This window comes from Leucoraja erinacea, chromosome 3 (assembly GCF_028641065.1).
Source record: "Leucoraja erinacea ecotype New England chromosome 3, Leri_hhj_1, whole genome shotgun sequence".
Taxonomy (NCBI): Eukaryota; Metazoa; Chordata; class Chondrichthyes; order Rajiformes; family Rajidae; genus Leucoraja; species Leucoraja erinaceus.
Window position 1 is genome coordinate 73,940,135 of NC_073379.1, and position 24,919 is coordinate 73,965,053.

A 24,919-nucleotide genomic window follows, 5' to 3' on the forward strand; every position below is an offset into this window, starting at 1 on the left:
ACTGACTTGGGCTGAATCAAACTATCTTCCACTGTGCTATTTTGTGCTGAGTTGAGCTTTTGCCTCCATTTTAGTTTTAAGCGACAGTTAGCATTAATTTCAACATAGGCTATCCTCACTTCTACTTCAGCAGATCAGCTGCTGAATCAATTTATGTTGTTAATTCTATCTTTTCCAAACCTTTGAATCTTCTATCTTCTGGAAACTAACTTCAAAACCTTCTAGGCTATTCAAAGTACCACGTATTTAATTCCGAAGTCTGTTTTGGCTGCTAGTTCCTTCATAGTTGTGCTGCATTCTCTCTAGGTCCTCAGCCATTCCCATCTCTGGAGCCTCTTCTCGCATCATACCATCTCCATATCTCCCACACACCCCTTCTTTCCACATCACTTGTTAAACTCTGCGTTCCTTTAACCCTGGTCTTTTTTTTGTAAACTCTTATTTTGCTTTATGTAGGCTTTTTTTCAACCATGTTAAGACCACGGTGGATTGTTGGTTTGAGTTATCTAAGTACATAATCCGATTCTGAACTGTCACAACATGATTTAATAAGTCGTTATATGCTTCTTTTAAGTGCAGTGCAAATGTTGTCATTGAAGAGATTTAAAATGTAACTTTAAAGATAAAATGAAGTAAATGCATTATTTCAGATGAAATGTTCAGTGATATTTGTGATATTATAAATGGGTCCAAACAGAAGATTACCCAAGTTCCCATCTTGCGTATTGTCTTAATATGATATGACTAAGTAAGCATTAGTGATTCTTTTGCAGATTCCGCTGAATCACCATGTCATTTCATTGAATTAGGGACAATTATGTCATTTTTGATTTTTTTTTAAATCACTGATATTCTTGTATTCTCCAGTTCTCGCTCCTGTTTATAACATATTTTAATCAGTTGAACTTTTGATGGTTTAATGACGTTATAAAAATAAACTTCTCCACAATCATCTGGCTCCCATCAAATTTTATTCATCTTTCCATGAATCCTCTTCATTTAAGCTCTAAATTGAGGCATGTTTCAAAGCGTATAATTAGCCTGTACATTGTTCGGGCATATTTTATACAAAATCCTGTGCTTGGTTCAGAGCACGGCTTTGTACATAAAAAGCACGTAATGAGGAATGTTGTGCTCATTTAGACCAGCTATTTAACTGACTTGTCACGCTATCCCATGGATTATTCAGCCAGACACATTTTCAATGTAGCCTCCTCATTTAATAAGACATTTTATTTTCTCTTTTATTTGCAATAAATGACTTTTATGCGTAAAAGATGTTTAAATCTAAGTTTATAGTCTGTTTTATGGAACTCATGAAATTTTGTTCATGAGGGTGTGTTTCTTTTAACAATTCGAGCATGTCTTTGAAAGAATTTGTAAAGGGGCATTAATGTATAAATCATATATTAGAGGTCAGCACATATTTTGTGCTGCTAAATATTTCAGTGAAATATGATGTTACTCATACAAAATGGAACATTGATTTTATAATTTTGGATAATGGTGATTCTGCAACTTAATGTACTTTTGGCTTATTTATGGCTTTATTACACATGATGTCAGTGGGAGGACTTTTCCTTGAAAATCAATATAATGAACCACATCCATGTAAATGTCAATCTATCGAGATTAAGGGAAATCAGCAAATAGTTTATCATAATTAAATCATGATGATATTTATTGCTAGGTCCCCAGATGGCTTAACTCGTTAAGATGCCCAACAGTTGTGCCACATAATCCGAGGCTTGATTTGATGGTTTACACTTGGCCTTAGTGTCCTTGTGTTTGTGAGGAAACATCGGTCTGAACTTTCACTGAAGATTTGTACATAAACTTTAGCTGAGGGCTAAGTGGACTTAGTCGTGATGATCCTGTATTTTGTTATTATAGGCACATAAACGAGCTGTTAATTGTGAACAATCCTGCAGCAGAAATATCAATTCCTACCAAAAACCAAATACAACAATGGACTGGAAAAGCTCATGAGATCCGTCATCCCTGCTATATCCTAGATCGGGATGCTCTCTGCATAAAATGGCTTGCCTTCATTCCGTAGTCGCGTCCACACCTGGGATTGGCTAAAAAAATTCACAGGGAAATTGCATCCTCTATTGATCTATTATGGCCGTAGGTAAATTGTAGTGGGTCCAGGTCTTTACTAGGGCAAGAATTGATGTGTGTCATAATTCATCTCTCAAAGCACATCATCACCGTGGACATTAATGGCACTGTTGAACATTGAAGTATATCTCAATGGGCACAGGTGCTATTGATGTCCTCTACCTTGATCTAGTTAGGTTGAAGATGCTGCAAAAACTTTAGGTGCAAAAACATTGTAGTGGGTCCATTCTGGTCTTTTACTAGGGCAAGAATTGATGTGTGTCATAATTCATCTCTCAAAGCACATAATCACCGTGGATATTAATGGCACTGTTGAACATTGAAGTATATCTCTTGACCTGGTTTGTTGCTTGTAAAATGTTGTCACTAGCATATTTTCCGTACCCTTTTGCAAACAAGGCCAACAATCTATGTGCCTCCTTTCTTGTTAACTCCTCCTGTGCAGGAATATTTAAACAATATTCTGTTTTCTTCCAAAGGGATAACTCCACATTTTCCATATTATATTCATTTGTCTTTCCATTTTATCTTCATACTAATATATTACTCTCAGTGTATCTCTTAATACAGATATTTGCAATAACGTTTGTGTGGCATTATATCAAAACCTTTCTGGAAATTGAGATATACTCATCGACAGATGGTTCTACTTTCCAGCTAATAGTTCAATAATTGATTCTGGAATTTTTCTAATGTCAAATGTTGGCTTAACTGGCCTGTAGTTTCTTGGTTCGTCTGCAAGAAGGTTACATTTGCAGTTTTTAGGTCTGCTTTAACCATTAGTGTGCTGAGATCTCTGGAATAGAACCAAGAGCGATGGCTGTGATTGGCCAGATCCAATAAGGATGGCAGACTTCCTTCCAAAAGCAGTTTACATTTTATGATCCAATAGCTTCATGCTCACATACTATTGGTATCAGTGTTTCATTTATAGTTTCTACATTTGGAAACTAGTATCTGAAGTGAAGGTACATGGGATTCTCACTAGGTCTTACAATTTTGTGGAATAGTCACACTAAAACCAATGAGACAAATTCATCACAGCCTGCTTTTAAGGTCGGTATGTGAAATGGGATAATGGTAGGGAGTACAATTTAAAGAAGCGAACAGCTTTAGTCGATGGTTATCATTTCAGTGAACTATGGCTGGAGAAAAAAAAATCAACTTTCTGAAATGTGACTGAGGGAAAAATAGGCTTTTGGAACTTTTGCACTACAAGAGCATTTTTTGAAAAACATGATCATTAGTATAAAGGGATCATGAGATATACCTAATTTTTTTTCAGTGACTTCATACCTATTTTAGACTGATGTATTATAGAAACAAAAATAATGTATCTTTTATGAATCCAATAAAAGTAACTTGGAGATGGTCATGGAAATTGATACAGGTGCACAACCTTTTATCCGGAGTTCCGGAAACCGAAAAGCTCCGAAAACCAGACATTTTTTCCCAGGATGTCGTCTACACACCAAAGCTCGCGTTTGGCGCCAAACTTGACCCGAAACGACCCACGGTCAACCCTGGTCTGTACTACTGTAGCGGCTGCCTCCTTAATCCAGCGCGGCCCGCGGCCGGCCACCCGCAGCCCCAGCTCCGCGATGTTGTGTGTCGGCGGCCACAGCGCTCCGGAGCTTACCACACGGCGACCCGGTAAGGCATTGCCCGCTCCCCACTGGTATCCCAGCGCTGTGGCCGCCGACTCCCAACATCGCGGAGCTGGGGCTGCGGGCGTCCGGCCGCGGGCGGCGCTGGATTTGGAGCGCCGCGCGGCCAGGGGTAGAGTTGCCGGGGTCGGAGCTCCAACCGGCGCCGCCCGCGGCCGGAAGCCCGCAGCCCCCAGCTCCGCGATGTTGAGAGTCGGCGGCCACAGCTCTCTGGAGCTTACTGCACGGCGACCCGGTAAGGCATTGCCAGCTCCCCCGCCTCTCCGACCAGGTAGGGGACTAAGAATTAAAGTTTCCCCCTTCACCCCCCCCCCCCCCACCACATAAAATCCCTCCAAACTAACTGACTAACATTTAAGCAATGATGTACAATGATTCCCCGGACTCCGGGGAGGAGGCAGCCGCTCCAGACTTTTCAAGCCGCCCCGCGCTACCTACTTAATCTACGCTAAAAATCTTCCATTCAGAAATCCGAAAAATTCCGAAATCCGAGAAGTGGCTGGTCCCAATTTCAGATAAAAGGTTGTGCACCTGTATTGATATTTTTAGGTCATTCAAGTGTATTCTGAAGACCATTGAAACGATTGTTCTATCTACCTCTAATTGTCGTGTTATTCATTTCTATGTTCATCAGGTTTCCCCCAAAGCCACATTAATCTTTGACTTTTGAAAGCTAATTCAAAATAATTCTCAACTATTACATCAGAAAGACAAATACTAGGAAATAGTGAAATGGTCAATTAATTTAAAAAAAGTTAGAAATCTTTCAAAAGATCTAGAAAAATCTCTGAGTACTGTTATGCATTGTTCAGGCAATTTTCATGTTGTTATGTCATTCTTTCTTTTTATTTTCTTGACCAGACAAAAAGTTTGGAGTCAAAGCCAGGATTAATGGAGCCTTGGGCATTACATTGAATTTAGTGAAACAAAACCTGCAGAACTTCAAACTCATTTTACCTTGTCTGCAACTGTTGCGAGTGTATTCCAACAATGGTAAGCATGGGGTATTGCACTTAGAAAAGACATTTCACTAACAGGTTCATTGACTTCAGAAGCATTTTTGGCTGCTTTGAGGAGTCAGTTGAATCCATCTCTTTAAAGTAATGAATGAATGTAAAGAAAAAATAATAAATTAAGGCAATTAAAATAATGACGGATAATTTTGAAAACCACTGCATTGTACTGGACTATTTGAGGGACAGGACTATTTGAATATTTGTCCTTTGCAATTTAGGTTTGCAAATGGTTCAGATGTAAGAAAATCATCAGTGCGAGTCCACTTTGATTTCAGTGTAGTTTACATGAAGTTACCAATTTGTTCCAGAATCACCGTTGAAAATACATTGTACACAGTTTTTCATGTTCACCTTTGAAACACTTCTGGAATTTGTTTGAGTCTTGTACCCAATGCATGATTTGTATTGATCATGTTTGCCACTTGTGCTTACAGCTGTCAATGCCATATCCTTGGGCAAAAATGGTGTTGTGGAACTTATGTTCAAGATTATTGGTCCTTTCAGTAGGAAGAATACAAGTCTTGTAAAGTAGGTACTATTCTTGTATTTTGTGTCTAGTTTCAGCATTAACAAACAAAAAATAGCAGTAATGTTTTAAAATGCTGTACTTTTTCATTTTTCCCGTGTTATAGGTTTTGAAAATGCCTTTTGTGCAGAAGATCACATTCAGCTTTGTTTATTGTCATATACACCAGGGTGCAATGCTATTAATTATTTGCATAAAGCTCATAGAGTACACAAAAAAGTATACAAATATAATAATATGACAAGAAATAAATGACCAGTGGAAAAAAAATGGATGCAAAGATTGTAGTGCAATTTGAAATAGTGCAAACAAAATTAAAGTATAATACATTGTATAATATAATACTTATAATACATGAGCTGTAATTGAGACTAGGGGCAGGGGTGTGATAGCTGTGATTTGCTCAGGAGCCTGAAAGCAGAGGGAAATAAGCTGTTCTTTTACATCAGGACATCGGGACCAAGAAGATCCTTCATCTTCTCCCAAGAGGTAGTAGAAATAAAAGGGAATGACCAGGGTGATAGGCATCCTTGACAATATTTTCCAGCCTTCCTGACGCCAAGCACCATGAAGATGGAGAGGATGGAAGCAAGTAATACATTTGTGATGTACTGGGCTGTGTCCACCACTCTCTCCAGGGTCAGGCGGTCAGCAGTTGCTATACCAGGCTGAGGTGCATCCAATAAGAATATTTCCAATTGCGTGTCTGCAGAAGTTAGTGAGAATCCTCATGGACGTCAAGTCAAGTTTATTTGTCACATACACATCCAAGATGTGCAGTGAAATGAAAGTGGCAATGCCTGCGGATTGTGCAAAAAGAACAGAACAATAGAACAGAACCAGTATTTACATTTTAGGAAAAAGAAATTGAAAAAAGACACAACACAACACAACAGTAAATTAGTAACTTAGTCCTTAGTGAGATAAAAGTTTACAGCCCTGGTGGCCTGTGGGAAGAAACTCAGTCTCACCCTCTCAGTTTTCACAGCTTGACAGCGGAGGTGCTTGCCTGACCGTAGCAGCTGGAACAGTCCGTTGCTGGGGTGGTCTGCACCTCCTGGTGTATAGGTCATGCAGGGGGGTGAGTGTTGTTCCCATAGTGCGTTCAGCCGAACGCACTATTCTCCGCAGAGCCTTCCTGTCCTGGGAGGAGCTGTTTCCAAACCAGATTGAGATGTTGCCGAACAAGATGCTTTCCACAGCCCCAGAGCAGAAGCACTGAAGGATCTTCAGAGAGACTCTGAATTTCCTCAGCTGCCTGAGGTGGTAAAGGCACTGCCTTGCCTTACTCACCAGCACGCAGTGTGTGTTGCCCATGTCTGATCCTCTGTTGTGTGGACTCCCAGGTATTTAAAGCTGCTCACCCTATCAACAGTAGTCCCATTTATTCCCAGTGACGTGTATGTCCTTGGTTACACAAAAAAGCTGGAGAAACGCAGCGGGTGCAGCAGCATCTATGGAGCGAAGGAAATAGGCAACGTTTCGGGCCGAAACCCTTCTTCAGACTGATCGGGGACGGGGGTGGGCGGGGACAAGAAAGGGAAAAGGAGGAGGAGCCCGAAGGCTGGGGGATGGGAGGAGACAGCAGGGGGGCTGAGGAGGGGGAGGAGACAGCAAGGACTAACAAAATTGGGAGAATTCGATGTTCATGCCCCCGGGATGCAGACTCCCCAAACGGAATATGAGGTGCTGTTCCTCCAGTTTCCGGTGCTGCTCGCTGTGGCCATGGAGGAGACCCAGGACAGAGAGGTCGGAGACGGAGTGGGAGGGGGAGTTGAAGTGCTAAGTGTATGTCCTTGGTTGTTGTGCCCTTCTAAAGTCCACAATCAGCTCCTTAGTATTTGGGACATTCAAGAGGAGGCTGTTGTTCTGACACCAGAGTGCCAGATCAGCCACCTCCTCCCGGTAGGCCTTCTCATCGTTATCGGAGATCAGGCCCACCACCACAGTGTCATCAGCAAACTTGATTATAGAGTTGGAGCTGAACCTGGCCACACATGTGTGTACAGGGAGTACAGTAGGGGGCTGAGGACGCAACCCTGGGGGGATCCTGTGTTCAGGGTGAGAGGGTTGTCTCCCCATCTTGACCACCTGGGGTCTGGCGGTGTGAAAGTCCAGGACCCAGGCACACAGGGGAACGTTCAGCCTCAGTTCCAGCAGCTTCTCAGCAAGTCTGGTGGGGACTATGGTATTGAAAGTTGAACTGAAATCAATGAACAGCATCCTCATATAGCCCCCTTCTGGCTGTCAAGGTGAGAGAGGGTGGTGTGCAGAACCTGGGAGACCGCATCATCCGTGGATCTGTTCAGACGGTATGCGAACAGCAGCGGGTCCATGGTGCGAGGGAGGAAGGCACAGATGTGATTCTTGATCAGCCTCTCGAAGCATTTCATGACTACCGAGGTGAGGGCCACCGGTCGGTGGTCATTCAAGCAAGCTGGAGAGGCATTCATTGGCACTGGTACAATGGTGGATCTTTTGAAGCAGGCAGGGACCACGGACTTGGCCAGGGATGCCAATTCTTCTCGCATACCTAAGAAAGTAAATAGCTAATGTGCTTTCTTGATCACTGCATGTGAAGGTATTTGTTTAGGTTGCTAGTGATATGGATGCCTAGGAACCTGAAGCTGTTGACCATCTCCACAGCAGTTTCTTGATGAGGACGGGTTGTTTACAGCCCCCACTTCCTTAAGTCAACAACCAGCTCTACCAGAGACCTTTTGGACAAGTACAATTTTCTTTTTCTGTGGACTACGAAAGATAATTCAGAGTATTCTCTAAATTTCAAGGAGCTAGATGCTGTGGTTGTGCATATCATTAAATGCTGATGTGCATATGCATAAAATACATATAAAACGTCAATTGGATGATGACCTAACATTGTAGGGGCTGGAGTGCAAAGGATGACAATTGTGCTCCAGCAATGCAGAAATATGATGTGACTATATGTAGAGTTATTTGTGCACTCCTGGGCAAAGTAAATCAGCAAATAATTAACTTTGGATTTCTTTTGAATACTGAATTCTTTTGAATTATTTTGAATACTGAAAGTTGGGTGATCAAATCAGAGTAATTGAATGAATTTTAGTGAGTATGTAATGAGGGAGCATAGGGTTATAATTAGAGCAGAAGAACTCTGGGAGGCTCTGTGACCTATTCCTGTTCCGCATTCCTACTTTGTAATGGGGGACACAGAGGAAGGGATGTAGTGTAGAGATGCAGCATGAAAAGGGCCCCTTCAGCTCACCGTGTCCACACTGACTGCAAATCACACATTCACATTAGTTCTATATTATCCTACTTTATCATTAACTCCCTGCACATCAGAGTCAATTTTACAGAGGCCTAATATGTACCAACCCCGCACGTCTTTGGGATGTGGAAGGATACCAGAGCACCTGGAGGAAACCCATGCGGTCACACGGTGAATGTGCAAACTCCGAACAGACAGCGCCCGAGAGAAGGATCGAATCCAGGTCTCTGGTGCTGTGAGACAGCAGCTCTACCAGCTGAGTCACTGTGCTGGCAAATAGGTAATAGTGTCAGTGTTGGTGATAGAATTATATTGTAAGAAATATATTGTTTTCACTCTGGATTTAGGGAGATAATCACAGAGTTTTGGACTGATGGCTTCAGCGGCAATGGTGGATTGATTTTTAAGATCAAGTGAGGTCAAGAGGACAGTATTGAAGGTACGCCGATTACTTGGAATATTGTAAGGCTGGGTGAAGTTCAAAGATTGCGTTGTAGGAGTATGGCGTGCAGGCCAAGTTGTGAATTGAAAATTATATGAATTACTGAGGGGGCAGCTGATTGTAGGTTAATGAATACAGGGCAATTGGGTAAATGGACTTGGTCTGAATTAAGACAAGGTCAGCAGAGTTTTTGGTTATTCAGGACAAGGGATCTGAGAGTGGATAGGGAAGGATCTCGTCCTGAAACGTAATCTATTCCTTTTCTCCAGAGACGCTGCCTGACCCGCTGAGTTACTGCAGCTCTTTTTGTCAAGCAAAATCTGAGAGGCCTGGTTGAAGAATATTATAATTGTCAGGTGGAAAGTGAATAAAGATATCAATAGATGGATTCCGATGAGGATTTTTGAGATGGATGTGGTTCAAAGTCTGGAGAAGCAAAGTACCAGCTTACTTTATCACCAAGCTCTCTTCCAAATTATGCACTGTGGACATTCTTGGACAGTTTCCTTCATTTTTTTGGATCAGAATCCTGGTCCATCAGTCCTGTAAGAAAGAGTACCTCCACTGTATTGGCTGTATGATAATTAATCTTGCTAATAACGCCAGCATTCAGAATAAACATCTTTCTGGCACAAGATAAGATTCTGGCATCTCATTAGCATAATTTTTCTTACTGAGTATTAGCATCAGTCATTGACAACTTGTACTTGAGTGGTGCTTTGGAATTTAGAAGACAAGTTTTGTCAATCACGCAGGCTCGGCGATCATTTCACCGAACACCTCTGCTCAGTCCATCTTAACCTACCTGATCTCTTGGTGGCTCAGCACTTCAACTCCCCCTCCCATTCCCAATCTGACCTTTCTGTCATCCTCCATTGTTAGTGTGAGGCCCAACGAAAATTGGAGGAACTGTGCCTCATATTTCGCTTGGGTAGTTTACACCCGAGCGGTATGAACATTGATTTCTCTAACTTCAGATAGTCCTTGCTTTCTCTCTCTATCCCCTTCCCAGTTCTTCCACCAGTCTTCAGGGCCTGTCCCACGAGCATGCGACTTCATGCGGCAAGCGCGACCTAACGTAGTCGCTTGAGCCGTACAACCTCGCGGGGCCTGTCCCACTTCGATCGCCGGAGCCGTATGGAGTTGTGCGGAGCTGGTCCCGACATCGCGCGGGGCTCTGAAAAACCTACACTGTCCAAAAATTCCACGCGCCAACCGCCTGCCGGCCTGCAACCGCATTGAGGCCGTGCGCACCGCCTCAACAGGCGTGCGCAGCGTCTAGACGGCGTACGCGGCGTCTTGACACCGTACGTCACGCGCAAACTTCCCATGGACTTCGCTCGAACTTCACGTCAACTCGTACGGGATCACTCGACCTCCGCGTGGCCCCCGCTTCCAGTTTGGTCGCGCTCGCCGCATGCAGTCGCATGCTCGTGGGACAGGCTCTCTACGGGGATCACTCGACCTCCACGAGGCCCCCGCTTCCAGTTTGGTCGCGCTTGCCGCATGCAGTCTATTAACATTTTGGTAAAAATCCATTGTTTTCATCAATTGTATTTCTCTATTACCAGCAACTTCTTTTCCCCATAATTGTATTATAATAGTTAGAAGTAATTAATATTTTGTCCTTTGCACATTTAGCCTGAGATTTAAGTGGATTGTTCTGGTTTTCTTCTGCATTTCACATGGGAGAAATCATTCATGTGCAAAAGATTAAGCAATTTTCAGTTCAAAATATTCCCGCGGTGCAGGTTTAAAATGTATCATATTGGAAGCTGGGTTCCCCCAAATTGAACCAAGATTCCCACACGGAATTTATCATCAGAACAGCTCTCTCCAAATTGCACCCTTTTATAGATCTACAAAATGCTCTTAAAATTAAGTTGTTTTTATACATAACATCATAAAAGGCATGTTTTGTTTTTTTTAATTTCGAAGAATTGACTGGTGTATATATCATAACTCCTAAGTGACACAATTTAAGTTTTTTTAGCATTTTAGTAATTTTAAATTGAGTTATTCATTTATACTGGAGCAGACAATCTTGTTTACAAATACTTTCTTTTATATGATAAATCTTTTTTCAGCAAAATAAAACTGTACCATACCACAGCTTTTCATTATGTCAAGAAAAATTATTATATTCCAAAATGTTTTCTTCAAAATTATATTCCCAAATAATGTCCATTTGGGTTGATCAATGACTGGTTTCATGTTCAGATAAGTGGAAATTTGAAAAGAAGAGCAGTTTCTCAAAGTTATCATCAATTGTTCACCAAAGTATTAATCCTTAGTCAAATGTTTTGTGGTCATGTTGAAGTGGCTAGTTTGGTAAAATTAAAAGGAGCACAGTTTAAAAAAAAAATACCGAAAAGATGTCCGAGTCGTTCAAGTTTATTTCTAGATGTATTGGTTCAAATCCAGATCCAATCACCGCCTCTATAACTTTTTACAGGGATGGATTCAGTGAGTGTAGACTGAACTCCCCCCTCCCCTCCACCCTCCTCTAACCCCCTCCCGCTCCCATCCCTCCTCCACTCCCCCTTACCCTTTCCCCCCCCTCCCCTCTCCTCTCCTCTCCCCCCTCCTTCCCTTCTCCCCACTCCACTCTTCTCCCCCTTCTCCACTCCCCCCACCTCCCTTCACATCCTTTTTCCCCCTAACCTCTCCCCCTCTCCCTCCCTTCTCCCATTCTCCAACCCCCCCCCCCCACTTTCCCCGATCCCCCCCCTTTGTTGGCCCAGTCTGTGAGCAGCGATCCCCCGCACACTATCCCACACACACTAGGGACAATTTATACAAACCTATGCGCCTTTGGAGTGCGGGAGGAAACCCTTGCCCTTGCCCTAACCCTAACCCTATCTGTAGGTTGATAGGCTTGGTATAAGTATAAATTGTCCCTACATGTGTTGGGTAGTGTGCGGGGGATCGCTGGTCGGTGCGCTGTATCTCTGAACTAAATGTGACACAGGGGCCCCAGGGGTTGTACTCGAACCCCCAAAGTTCTGCCTGCTCCTCATTGGAACTAAACTGTTGGCCACGAGTTGTCCCAGAGGCAGATGTACTTTATGATGTGTATTTATAGGTTTTCGGATTGTTACATGTTGAATTAGACTAAATCGCATTCAAGTTGAAGCTGCACACTTTTTAGATGTTGTACCATATGGTTTGTGTTTAAAGCATCATGTTGTCAATTTGTGTATTTATTATAATTCTTTAGTGCCTTTCCCATTTTCATGCCAGTGTGAACATTTGGATAAGCCATAGGGCTTGATTTTGAGCAAGGTCTGCAAGTTACAATTACCATTTTATTTAAACCTATTACATCAGGCCAGCATTAGAAAACAGCAACTTTCAACTTTATTTATCTTTGTTTTATTTTGTCATTCACCATGGACAAAATAGTAACTGATTAGTATTACTTGTGCTAAACAGGTTTAAAGGTAATATCAAATGGACTACAAAGTCAACTTCATTCATCAACTGAAATAAAATGTAAAGTTTATTGTAAAATAAGAAATATAATTTATTAATCTATCGATGTGTATTAGCTTCCTCTTTAACAGTTTAAATGTAAATTCTTTGATGAGATTTTGTCTATTTACTTTAGTCCCTGCTGCAGTTTGTTAATGGTTGCACCCTATGAACTGTGTTATTTCTTACAGGGTCTCATTAGACACACTGGCGGCATTGCTAAGATCGAGTAAGTGCTTTGGATGTCTGTATAACTTAATTGTTAAGAATGGGGATTTTCTTTCATGACAAATTAATTTTACAGTTTTTTCTTATTGTCCTTCATTTCCTGGATTCTGTTGGTCATAATTCTACAGTGACAATTACTCCATTGAACTCCACTCCACTCATACTGTTTCATTTCACCCATGCACTTCCACTCTTGATCACGCCGGATCCTATCACTTTTGACTTTTGCTCCAATTTGTTGATAATACTTCTATTTTCACATTGTGCCTTTTCCACGATGTAATTCAGATTTTGGGTCAGCCCTTACAGGACCTGACTGTCTCAGTGTTGAGTGAGCAGCTGAGAGGAGGAGCAGGGTGGTAGTTTTTAAAAGTAGTTGTTAGCGAAAACCCAGGTTAGTTTCATTGTAGGAAGGAACTGCAGATGCTGGTTTACACTGAAGATTGACACAAAATTCTGGAGTAATTCAGCAAGACAGGTAACATCTCTGTATAGAAGGAATGGGTGGCGTTTCGGGTCAAGAGTCTGAAGAAGGGTCTCAACCCGAAATGTCACCCATTCTTTCTTTCCAGAGATACTGCCTGTCCCGCTGAGTTACTCCAGCATTTTGTGTCTATCTTAGTTTCATTGTGGAATGAGCAGCTGAGAGGAGGAGCAGTGCGATAAATTAAAAAAGCAGCCAGTAGCATTTCAGAGTGACAGCTCCTAGTAATATATGAAAGGAAGGCAGACACTTGCAGAGCCGCCATGTTTGTGGTGAAGTACAAGTGCTTTGTTGAGGTTCAGTGCTCAGGCTTTGGTCCGTGTGGTTTCAATAAGGAAGCTGAGCGGAGGGTGATAGTAAGATAACGTAAGGTCTGTTATTTTTTGTGCAACTCCTCCTGGGTCTTAATGCCGTGGAGATGGCACTTAGTGCAGTTAGTGTGCTGGTATTCCCCTCTTGCAGTATGTTGGAAGGCAAAAAGACCTTGTGCCCCTGAGGATTACACCTGTGGGAAGTACGTCCAGCTGCAGCTCCTGACATGAGGGAACTAAAGCTGTGGCTGGACAACCTCGGGATCATCCGGGAGAATGAAATCGCCATAGATAAGAATTATAGTCAGGTGGTCACATCTAAGGTACATGCAAAAAGTACATGGTTGATCACCAGGAAATGGAGTGGGCAGAATGCAGAAATCCTCTATGGGCACTTCCCTCAAAAACTAGTATACACTTTGGGATACTGTTGGGTGTGGGGAATGACCATTCAGAGGAAAGGGGCAACAGCAACAGTTGGGTCTGTTGTAGCCGGCCTGGCTCTGAGGCTCAAAACGGGGTAGAATAAAACCATACTGGGCTATCGTAACAGGAGACTCATTCATCAGGACGACATATGGGAGCTCCCCAAAAAAGTTGAGCAAAATGGTTTTTAGTGAAGATGCTTCCTGTTTGTGAAGAAGGTCCCATTTTTTTTCCATAAAGATGGAGAAGATTTTGAAAATAAGGGTGAATATGTTTCTTTTTTAATTGCAGAAACCAATGCCAGGAGGTCAGTGGATAGGGGATACCTTCCTGTTCTTCTTACAATTTATATCGACTGGCACAGACATGACACAAGGCATCGGCATATGCTGATCCGCAAAGGAATTTTAACCTGCATCAAAAATATAACAAGTATTAAGTTGGGAAGGAAAGCATTTGTTGATGCTGAAGGAATGAAAGTCTTGTATAATACTTCTCAAGTAAGTACCTTAATTGGTGCTGAACTGATGCACAATTACGCAAGGAAAACCTTCACAATGTGTTGAAAATTCGATTGCATTTCTTTTAAAAATGTGTGTTGTAACTTAGATGGCATCTCCATTAAGATGAGCTACTGAATACAAGACTATATGTTGCATTTTAAACAGCTGCCACTACACTTACTAACATTGGTGTGAAGGTAATGCCTAACAGTCACATATTTTGGGTCGGAAAATGAAAGGTGCTAATTATCAGGCAATTTTAATTAGCTTAATTTAATACCTGCATGCTTTATAACTGTGCAAAAAAGCTAAATCACATATATGTAAAGTAATATCAAATTTGTTTAATAAATGGTCAACTTAAAATCTCTTATGCTGCCATAAAGAACTTTTTAGTGACAAAAGAACATTTTGGAAAGAAAATCTGTGGGATGTTTTCGATATCTCTACCAATATTCATCGATTTTAAAGCAAACTTGTAATTTTAGAAAGAAATAGCAGAGGCACTTTAATACATATTGAATTGTTTCTTTGCAAAAAATGTTTAGACCCATATCTGTCACATGTCTAATATGACACTGATGTTCCGAGAAGATGGCCAAGGGCCTAAGTACAGGAAATGTATTTATAGAAATAGAACAAAAATAATGGAATAACAGCCATTGGGGGAAAAACATCAATAACGTAGGAATAAAAAAAGCAATAATGAATAATCAGCTTGGATTCAAAGATCTAGTTTTACCAAACTCCAAGAGCATTCAGGGTAATGCAGTAGATGTAATTTATCCAGATTTCCAAAAGGACTTTTGATAAAGCACTTTCGGAATATGATAAGAGCATCTGAAGTAATGGGAGATGAATGGTGAAATGAATATCCAGCTGGCTGCAGGACAGAAAGCAGTGAACTGATGTTAAAGTATGTCAGAAGATGCCCAGTAAACTTACCAAAAGTTAATGTTGAGAACATTTTTCTTTGCACTTTATATTCACTGCTTAAGCATTTGAACAAACAAAAAGCACCTATTAAATCAGGATGATCCAAATTTGGAAATTGAAGAGTGGATATTGACAACCAAGGACATTTGCAGCAAATTGCATGAACATAGAAAGGGCATGTTAGAAAATTAAAATCATATAACATAATAAAGCATTCTGTGGAAGGTATGGTTGGAGCAAATGAATTAAAATTGGGTGATCATGATTTAGCAGTAATGATTTTTTCACTGCAAACATGTATTTCTTTCTATAACTAAGAATCATAGAGTAACATGGCACATTTCAACAATATCAACCAAACTGCCCGTGTAACTGCCCACTCTTTCTGGCAGCTTATTCCATATACCCACCACCCGCAAGATGTTGCTCCATGGGTCTCTTTCAAATATTTTCCCTCTCACCTTTAATCTAAAAGAGCCTTACCATTCACCGTAAACGTCCCAGCCTGGTTTACCTTCCCAAAATGCCATTTGCCATATACCTTGTCTTTCCAAATGCTGGTAGATTCTGTCCTTTGGAATCTTCTCAAATAACCTAATCCTTTTGATGTCTGGGTCACCATTCTGTAGTTTCCTGGCTTCTCCTGGCTGCCCTTCTTTTTCAACGTTAGTCACCCTCCAGTCTTCTGGAATGCAGAAAATACAGCAAATATCACTGCAAGGGCCTCTGCAATTTCTCCTCTAGCTTTCTACAAGATCCAAGGACGGACTTGGTCCAATTCTGGGGATGTATACCTCCTCTTTTGTAATTCTTATATGACCCAAGACATCACAATTCATTTTTGTTTGTTTCCTAGGCTAAATGGTCTTCTCCACTATACCCCCTATTTCGATAGTCACTTGCATTTGATGCAGGAAGTAGTGGAAATAGCACCTTTGATTTCTTTCCTGACTCCTCAGTGTTCACCAGTACAACTTTGTTTTTACTTTTATCACCGGTTTGTATTTGAACCATGTCCTCTGTGAGTTCGCCCACCCGTTCCAAATGGCTCTGCAGCTGTGCAGGGTCCTGGAATCATACCTGTAACTACAGAGGGAATAAATTGAGGAGCTTTGGTTTCTTTGTCAACTCTCCTCATCCCCAACCAATGTCTGAAATTTGCATATGATTCCTTGGATGGGAAGAGACATTCATATGTTCTTTATATGTCGCTTATCAGAGGAAATAGAATGGCTTTTCAGGTGGAGATGGGATCTATACCAAGTATTTCATACTATTTTCAACTGATAATCTCAAGTACAGTTACAGTGCCCTCCATAATGCTTGGGTCAAAGACCCATCATTTATTTATTTACCTCTATACTCCACAATTTAAGATTTGTAATAGAAAAAAATCACATGTGGTTAAAGTGCACATTGTCAGATTTTAATAAAGGCCATTTTTATACATTTCGGTTTCACCATGTAGAAATTACAGCAGTGTTTATACATAGTTTCCCCATTTCATGGACAGCATCAGTTGCTGGGTGTCTTCTCTGGTGATGCTCTGCCAGGCCTGTATTGCAGCCATCTTTAGTTTATGCTTGTTTTGGGGAGCTGGCCCCCTTCAGTGTTCTCTTCAGCATATAAAAGCTATGCTCAATTGGGTTCAGATCGGGTGATTGACTTGGCCACTCAAGAATTAACCATTTTTTAGCTTTGAAAAACTCCTTTGTTGCTTTAGCAGTATGTTTGGGATCATTGGCTTGCTGTAGAATGAACTGCCGGCCAATGCGCTTTGAGGCTTTGTTTGAACTTGAGCAGATAATATGTGTCTAACACTTCAGAATTCATTATGCTGCTACCATCAGCAGTTGTATCATCAATGAAGATAAGTGAGCCAGTACCTTCAGCAACCATACATACCCAGGCCATAACACCCCCACCATTGTGTTTCACAGATGAGGTGGTATGCTTTGGATCTTGAGCAGTTCCTTCTCTCCTCCATACTTTGCTGTTGCCATCACTGATATGTTACTTTTTTCCAGAACTGTGGTAGCTCTTTTAAGTACTTGACAAACTGTAACCTGGCCATCCTATGTTTGCAGCTAACCAGTGGTTTGCATCTTGCAGTGTAGCCTCTGTATTTCTGTTCATGAAGTCTTCTGCGGGCAGTGGTCATTGACAAATCCTCACCTGACTCCTGAAGAGTGTTTCACATCTGTCGGACAGGTGTTTGGGGATTTTTATTTATTATTATTATAGAGAGAATTATTTTGTCATCAGCTGTGGAGGTCTTCCTTGGCCTGCCAGTCCCTTTGCGATTAGTAAGTTCACCAGTGCTCTCTCTCTTCTTAATGATGTGCCAAACAGTTGAATTTGGTAAGCATAAGGTTTAGCTGATGTCTTTAACAGTTTTATTCTTGTTTCTCAGTCTCATAATGGCTTCTTTGACTCTCATTGGCACAACTTTGGTCCTCGTGTTGATAAACAGCAATAAAAGTTTCCAAAGGCGATGGAAAGACTGGAGGAAAGACTAGGTGCTGAGAGCTCTCTTATACCTGCATTAAGGAGGCAATTAAACACACCGGAGCAATTACAAACACCTGTGAAGCCATGTGTCCCAAACTTTATGATGCCCTGAAATGGGGGGACTATGAGTAAACACAGCTGTAATTTCTACATGGTGAAACCAAAATGTATATAAAAATGACCTTTAATAAAATCTGACAATGTTTACTTTAACCACGTGTGATTTTTTTTTTCTATTACAAATTTCAAATTGTGGAGTACAGAGGCAAATAAATAAATTATGGGTCTTTGTCCCAAACATTATGGAAGGCACTGTACAATTGATGTCCACTGGAAAGCAATCATCAGCTTGAACTCTGGCTAAATTTTTCATTCAGTTTTAATGAAGGCTTAACTTAATGCCGTCCGGCCTAGATTTCACTCTGCCAACTCAGCATATCCTTCAGGCTTTCCTCTCCATTAGTGCCATGCAAGAGTGCATTAACTGAGGCATCAGTTTAAAGGTTAAAGCCCCTGTCCCACTTTCACGACCTAATTGGCGACCTCTGACGAGTTTGCCCTTGACTCATACTCCCAGCATGGTCACCACAATGTCATAGGAGGTCTTCGTAACTCTTCCTCATGCTCGTGAGTGGTCTCCGCGTACTCGTGGCCTTAAATAGGTTGCGCTGTTTTTTCCTGCCTGATAAGAAATGTCCACGGGTAAAAAAAAAAGGTCGGCATGGAAAAAATTGATATAGTCGTAGGATGTCGTAGACATAGTTGTAGGAGGTCTTTTACTTTGGCGAGACAACAGGACTTTGACATTTTTTTCATGATTAGGTCGTCCAAGTGGGACAGGCCCTTAAGAAAATTGTAGATCAATGGAGAGCTGGTTATTGATAAGGCAGTTTCATACTGTATTATGCATTTGTTTATCTGTCGTAGTACTTGCTTATCACATTCCAATCTTACACAGATGTCTATTGCATGAACTTCATTTGAAAAGTAAAACCGTTTACAATTCAAGTGTTTTTTTTATTAGTTTAGCATTTTGGTTAATAATGCATTTGGCCAGCATTCTAAACAAGTATGTTTGCTTTGTCTGTCATAAACCATAATATAATAAGGGGTTGTAATGCTTTTATAGAGGGAGTTGACTTTTGCATTATTTTTTTTTTCAGGATTGTCTTTCGGTGAGAACCCTAGACCCTCTGGTCAATATCTCCAGCCTCATTATGAGAAAATGTTTCCCTAAAAATCGCCTTTCCATTCCAACTATTAAAAGTGTTTACCTGTTCCAGTTGCCAGTAATTCCAATAAGTGGTCCTGTAGCACAGATCTATAACTTAGCTCCTGAAGGTAGGTTTTCTGAACTTGCAATACCCTTCCTCAATCCTAAAATAAAAGTGAAAGTGCATTTGTTGGAAACTATATGCATTAGCATTCTCAACTGAAATCATGGGCTGTGCAGGATCTGTGGGAAATTAAATGTTTGACTCAAGAGAAAGCACAATATAATAGTCAATAGGTGTTTTAGTAACTGGAAGTGTTGGGATTCTAGGCTCCTTACTTTTTGTGGTATATGTCAATTAAATGATTTGAAATTAAATGTATGGGACATGATTAAGAAGTTTGCAGATGAGACTAAAATTTAACATTGGTGACGTTTCTGGTCGAGACACTTCTTCAGGCTGATGTGGGAGTGTACAATTGTACCCCCACATCAGTCTGAAGAAGGGTCTCGACCCGAAACATCACCTATTCCTTCGCTCCATAGATGCTGCCTCACCCGCTGAGTTTCTCCGGCATTTTTGTCTACCTTCGATTCATAAACATGTGGTAGATAGGGACGGTTTATAATGTATACAATTTATTCGTTCAGTGTGGCAGGCAATGAATAAACTTTTGTGAGCTGCATGAAAATATTAATGGACTGATTAAATAGGGGGCAAGTGACATTGCAATTCAGTCTGCAGAAGTATAAGGGAAGAGATAAGTAAGCTGGAGCAGATAATAAATGGCATTGCACGAAGTATGGAGAAACGGATCATGGAATGCATGCTCATACAGTGCATTCAGAAAGTATTCAGACTCCACCTTTTCCACATTTTGTTACATTACAGCCTTATTTTAAAATGGAATAAAATCTTTTTTTTAATAATCAATCTACACACAATACCCCAGAATGAAGACGTGAAAACAGGTGTTTAGAAATTTTTGCAAAGTAATTAAAAATAAATAACTGAAATATCACATTTACATAAGTATTCAGACCCTTTGCTATGACACTCAAAATTGAGATTAGGTGCATCTTGGTTTCATTGATTATCCTTGAGATGTTTCTACAACTTGATTGGAGTCCACCTGTGGTACATTAAATTGATTGTACATGATTTGGAAAGGCACACACCCGTCTATATAAGGCTCCACGGTTTGCAGTGCATGTCAGAGCAAAAACCAAGCCATGAAGACGAAGGAATTGTCCGTAGACCTCCGAGACAGGATTGTGTTGAAACCCAGATCTGGGGAAGGTATAAAACAATTTCTGCAGTATTGCAGTTCCCGAAGAGCATAGTGGCCTCCGTCATTCTTAAATGGAAGAACTTTGGAACCACCAGGACGTTTCATGGAGCTGGCCGCCTGACCAAACAGCAAACGGGAGAAGGGCCTTGGTCAGGGAGGTGACCACGAACCCGATGGCCACTCTGACAGAGCTCCAGAGTTCCTTTGTGGAGAGATCGGAAAACCTTCCAGAAAGATAACTATATCTGCTGCACTCCACCAATCAGCCTGTTTTTCCGCTGCAGGAGTTGGGAGACTAGTCAGGATCGAGGGAAAGATGAACGGAGCAAAGTACGGAGAGATCCTTGATGAAAACCTGCTCCAGAGCATTCTGGACCTCAGACTAGGCTGGAGATTCACCTTCCAACAGGACAACGATCCTACGCACACTGCCAAGACAATGCAGAAGTTGCTTTGTGACAAGTCTGTGAATGTTCTTGAGTGGCCCAGCCAGAGCCCGGACTTGAACTGATCGAACATCTCTGGAGGGACCTAAAAATAACTGCGTCGACGCTCCCCATCCAACTTGACAGAGCTTGAGAGGATCTGCAGGGAAGATTGGGAGAAAATGCCCAAATACAGGTGTGTAGCGTCAGACCCAAGAAGACTTGAGGCTGTAATCACTGCCAAAGGTGCCTAAACAAAGTACTGAGTAAAGGGTCTGAATAATTATGTAAATGTAATATTTCAGTTATTTACTTTTAATAACTTTGCAAAAATTTCTAAATACCTGTTTTTGCTTTTTATAATGGTGTAAGTCCAACTGGGACCCGTTGGTTCCCTGTCAGGTGAAGGATTGAGATTCCATTCAGGTGAAAACTTGGTGGAAGCACAGCGTGTTCCTGGATTGCAACTTTGTATGGAAGTTTGTTGCAAGCTGGGCCAGCAAGGATTTAGCAGTAAAAATCTTTTGAAAGTTGCCTTTTTTAAATCTTGAAATATCAATAATGTGAAATATTGCATCAAATCTGAAGGAAACTTAACAAGGGGGACGGCGGGAAAAAGCTGAGTAACTTGTGTAAATTTTTTAGCACTACTGTGTACTGTTTTGGCGTAGGTATGCTCACAATCACAGTCACACACACACTCACCTGTTGAGTCCCTGTCACGCAGGAGGCCTGGTCCCCAACGCAACCCGTTCCTCAACGCAATGTTGCACCAATAACCCGTAGCCCCCACGGGAGGCCTGGTCCCGCAACTCAACCCGTTGCCGAACGTAAGATTCCAGCACTCCCCTGGCTCCCCCAGCATTGGAATTAAAAAAAAAATCCAATTGCACTTCCCCAATTGTAATACCAAATCCCCCCTCCCCCTCCTGTCCAGCCAGGAACTGAAATATTGTATGATGGCAACATTGTTGCAAATGTCGGGTGGAGGACTGACAACCCATTCAGGTGAAAAGTTGGTGGAAGCACAGAGTGTTCCTGTATTGCAACTTTGTATAGAAGTTTGTTGGACCTGTGTTGCAACTTTGTATTGAAGTTTGTTGGAATGTGGCAAGAAGGATTTTAACAGTAAAAATCTTGTTAAAGTTAGCTTTTTAAAAACCTTTAAATAACAATAACGTGAAATATAACATCAAATCTGAAGGAAAGTTGACAAAATCGACGACGGGAAAAAGCTGAGTAAGGTAAAATTTTAGCGCTACCGTGTACCAATAGATAATAGGTGCAGGAGTAGACCCTTCGAGCCAGCACCGCCATTCAATGTGATTATGGCTGATCATCCCCAATCAATATCCCGTTCCTGCCTTCTCCCCATATCTGCTATCCCCTGACTCCGCTATTTGCGGTTTTGGCGTAGATACAACCGTTTTGGCGTAGACACAATCAGCCACACACACACACACACACACACACACACATATATATATATATAGAAACACGATGAGACTTTTAATAGTATACTAGACCAAGTGCAGACTCGTTGGGTCTGCTCCCCCAATGGTGTGATCCCCCAACCCAATATTCCACCATGCACCCGTCTCCTCCAATGGAACTGAAGCCGTTCCCAAATGTAAGATTCCAGCACTCACCTGCCTCCCTCAGCAGTGGATTTAAAAACAAATCCAATTGCACCTCCCTGCCTGCTGCAGCAGTGAAAAGTTCAGAGTGTTCCTGTCTTGCAACTTTGTTTCGAAGTGTGTTGGAAGCTGATAGGAAGGAGCAGCCGTCAACGAATCAAAAGGCAGAAAGACAGCCGGACGGCAGCCGGTCGGATGGCACGAGAGTTTTATATAAAAATAGAAATAGATAGATAGATTGTGTGCAGATTGATGATTATAAAAATAAATTTAATCCATTTTAGAATAAGGGTGTAATGTAACAAAATGTGGAAAATGTGAAGGGGTCAGAATACTTTCTGAATGCACTGTAGATCATGGGGGATGCAGAATAGTAGTACATATGATTAAGAAGTCATATGATACAGTTGCCTTTGTTTGGCATAGAACATAAGGGAAGAAGAGCAACACTGCTGCTAACATATTAGTGGAAATAATGCCAATCAAACAAGCAACTTGATAAAGCTTGAACATTCTTGCAGCTAAACCCCACTGACGAACTAAAATGGTGAAAACACTGGATGGTGATGAGTTGAGTCATTGGCTCAACTCATCTGTTACTGTTGGTTACTGTTTTTGCACCTTTTAAAATTAAATATGAATAGCTTCTAAATAACCAGCATTCTTGATTGAAAGTTTGTAACAATTCTCCTTATTTTAAGAGTTCAGATGACTTAAAAAAATTTGTTGTTTCTGTTTTAGTTGATGACGTTGTAGATGAAAGTGATGATACCGATGATACAGAAGTTGAAACTGACAATGACAATGAAAATGAAGAAGAAGAAAATGAAAACAAGAAGGTACCAGACCAACTTTTTTACAAATTGAACTAAATCTAAAAATTGATGCTAATGATAAGATGAATGGTAATAATGTTGAAGATGGTGATATTTGGAATATATCTTATTTATTAGAACTGTTTATTAAACAAACTATGTGAATGTTATAATAAAATGGATGGAGTGGGAGAGAATTATTTTCTTTGATTTCCAAACCAATTTTAATCTTTCTGAATCTAAGAGAATATTACTGAGGTGATGGAGAGATATGAAATGAAATAATAAAGCTGTGCTAATATTTTATGCCTTAGAACATCTAACTGAATGTTTGTTGCATACAGGACAGCCCCCCCCCCCACCTTTCCTGTGTGGTGTGTACCAATCTTCTATATATTACTAAAACTCTGTTCTTGACCGGTTTTGGCGATCTGAACGCGCCACCTACGGCCGTCATTTTTGACCACCTCGCTCAGAGCCCCCCTCCGCCGTATGTGTGCCGAGGATTTTTCCCGTCGATGAAATATGACAGAGATATTAATGATTTTACAAAATTCCCCATTCTCTCTGCTGCCCCCGCTGGCGGCAGGGGGGAGGGACTATAACAACCAGGAAGTGGTGTGCCCCAATCAGTCTCTACAAGATGGAGGTCTGAGCTCTGAATGACTGAACAAATGTCTACACAGCTGTGAGTAAGTACCCTTAATTTGGTTTGAAAATGAAAATATGGTTATGGTTAGTTTGAAGGAAAAAAGCACTGCCTGCAAATGGTTGTTTGGGGGGGTTTGGGTTGAAGTAACCCCCCCTCTCTCTCTCTCCCCCCCTTCCCCCCTCTCTCCTCTCCCCCCCCCCCCCCACTTTCCCTCCCCCCCCCACTTTCCCCCCCCCCCCACTCCTCTCCCCCCACTCTCCTCTCCCCCCCCCTCTCCTCTCCCCCCTTCTCATCTACCCCCTTCTCATCTACCCCCCTCTCCTCCTCTCCCCCTCCTCTCTTCATTGGATGTCTGACTCAAAGGCACTCTATCTCTCCCCCCCCCTTCTCCTCTCCTCTCCCCCCCTCTCCTCTCCCCCTCTCCACTCCCCCCCCTCCCTCTCCCCCCTCTCCTCTCCCCCCCTCTCCTCTCCCCCCCTCCCCTCTCCTCTCCTCCCCCCTCCCCTCCTCCCCCCCCCCCTCCCCTCTCCCCCCCCTCTCCTCCTTCCCCCCCTCCCCTCCCTCCCTCCTCCCCTCCCCCCCTCCTCTCCCCCCTCTCCTCTCCCCCCTCTCCTCTCCCCCCCCCCTCTCCCCCCCCCTCCTCTCTCCCCCCCCCCTCTCGCCCCCCCTCTCTCCCCTCTCCCTCCTCCCTCCCCCCCTCCTCTCTCCTCCTCCTCTCTCTCCCCCCCCTCCCCTCTCTTCCCCCCCTCTCTCTCTCTTCCCTCTCTCTCCTCTCTCTTCCCCTCTCCTCCTCTCCTCCCTCCCTCTCTCCTCTCTCCTCCCTCTCTCTCACGCCCTCTCTCTCCCCTCTATCTCCCCCCCTCTCTTTCCCTCTACCTCCTCCTCCCTACTCCTCTCCCCCCCCCTTCTCCCCTCCCCCCCCCTCCCCCCCCTCCCTCTCCCCCCCCTCTCCCCCCTCCCCCCCCCCCCCCCTCCTCCCCCCCC

The 24,919-nt window shown here is 42.3% G+C and overlaps 1 protein-coding gene across 5 annotated transcripts in view; it reads left to right on the forward strand.

Annotated features, from left to right (window-relative positions):
• The window catches only part of agtpbp1 (ATP/GTP binding carboxypeptidase 1), a 217,711-nt gene that overhangs the window by 99,933 nt on the left and 92,859 nt on the right, over positions 1–24,919 (forward strand). For all 5 annotated transcript variants that reach the window (XM_055632933.1, XM_055632934.1, XM_055632935.1 and 2 more), the window contains 6 exons: positions 4,653–4,784; positions 5,242–5,335; positions 12,694–12,731; positions 14,243–14,451; positions 19,065–19,242; positions 23,210–23,307. In XM_055632933.1, the coding sequence (XP_055488908.1) occupies positions 4,653–4,784; positions 5,242–5,335; positions 12,694–12,731; positions 14,243–14,451; positions 19,065–19,242; positions 23,210–23,307 (749 nt within the window). The remainder of the gene's footprint in view (positions 1–4,652; positions 4,785–5,241; positions 5,336–12,693; positions 12,732–14,242; positions 14,452–19,064; positions 19,243–23,209; positions 23,308–24,919) is intronic.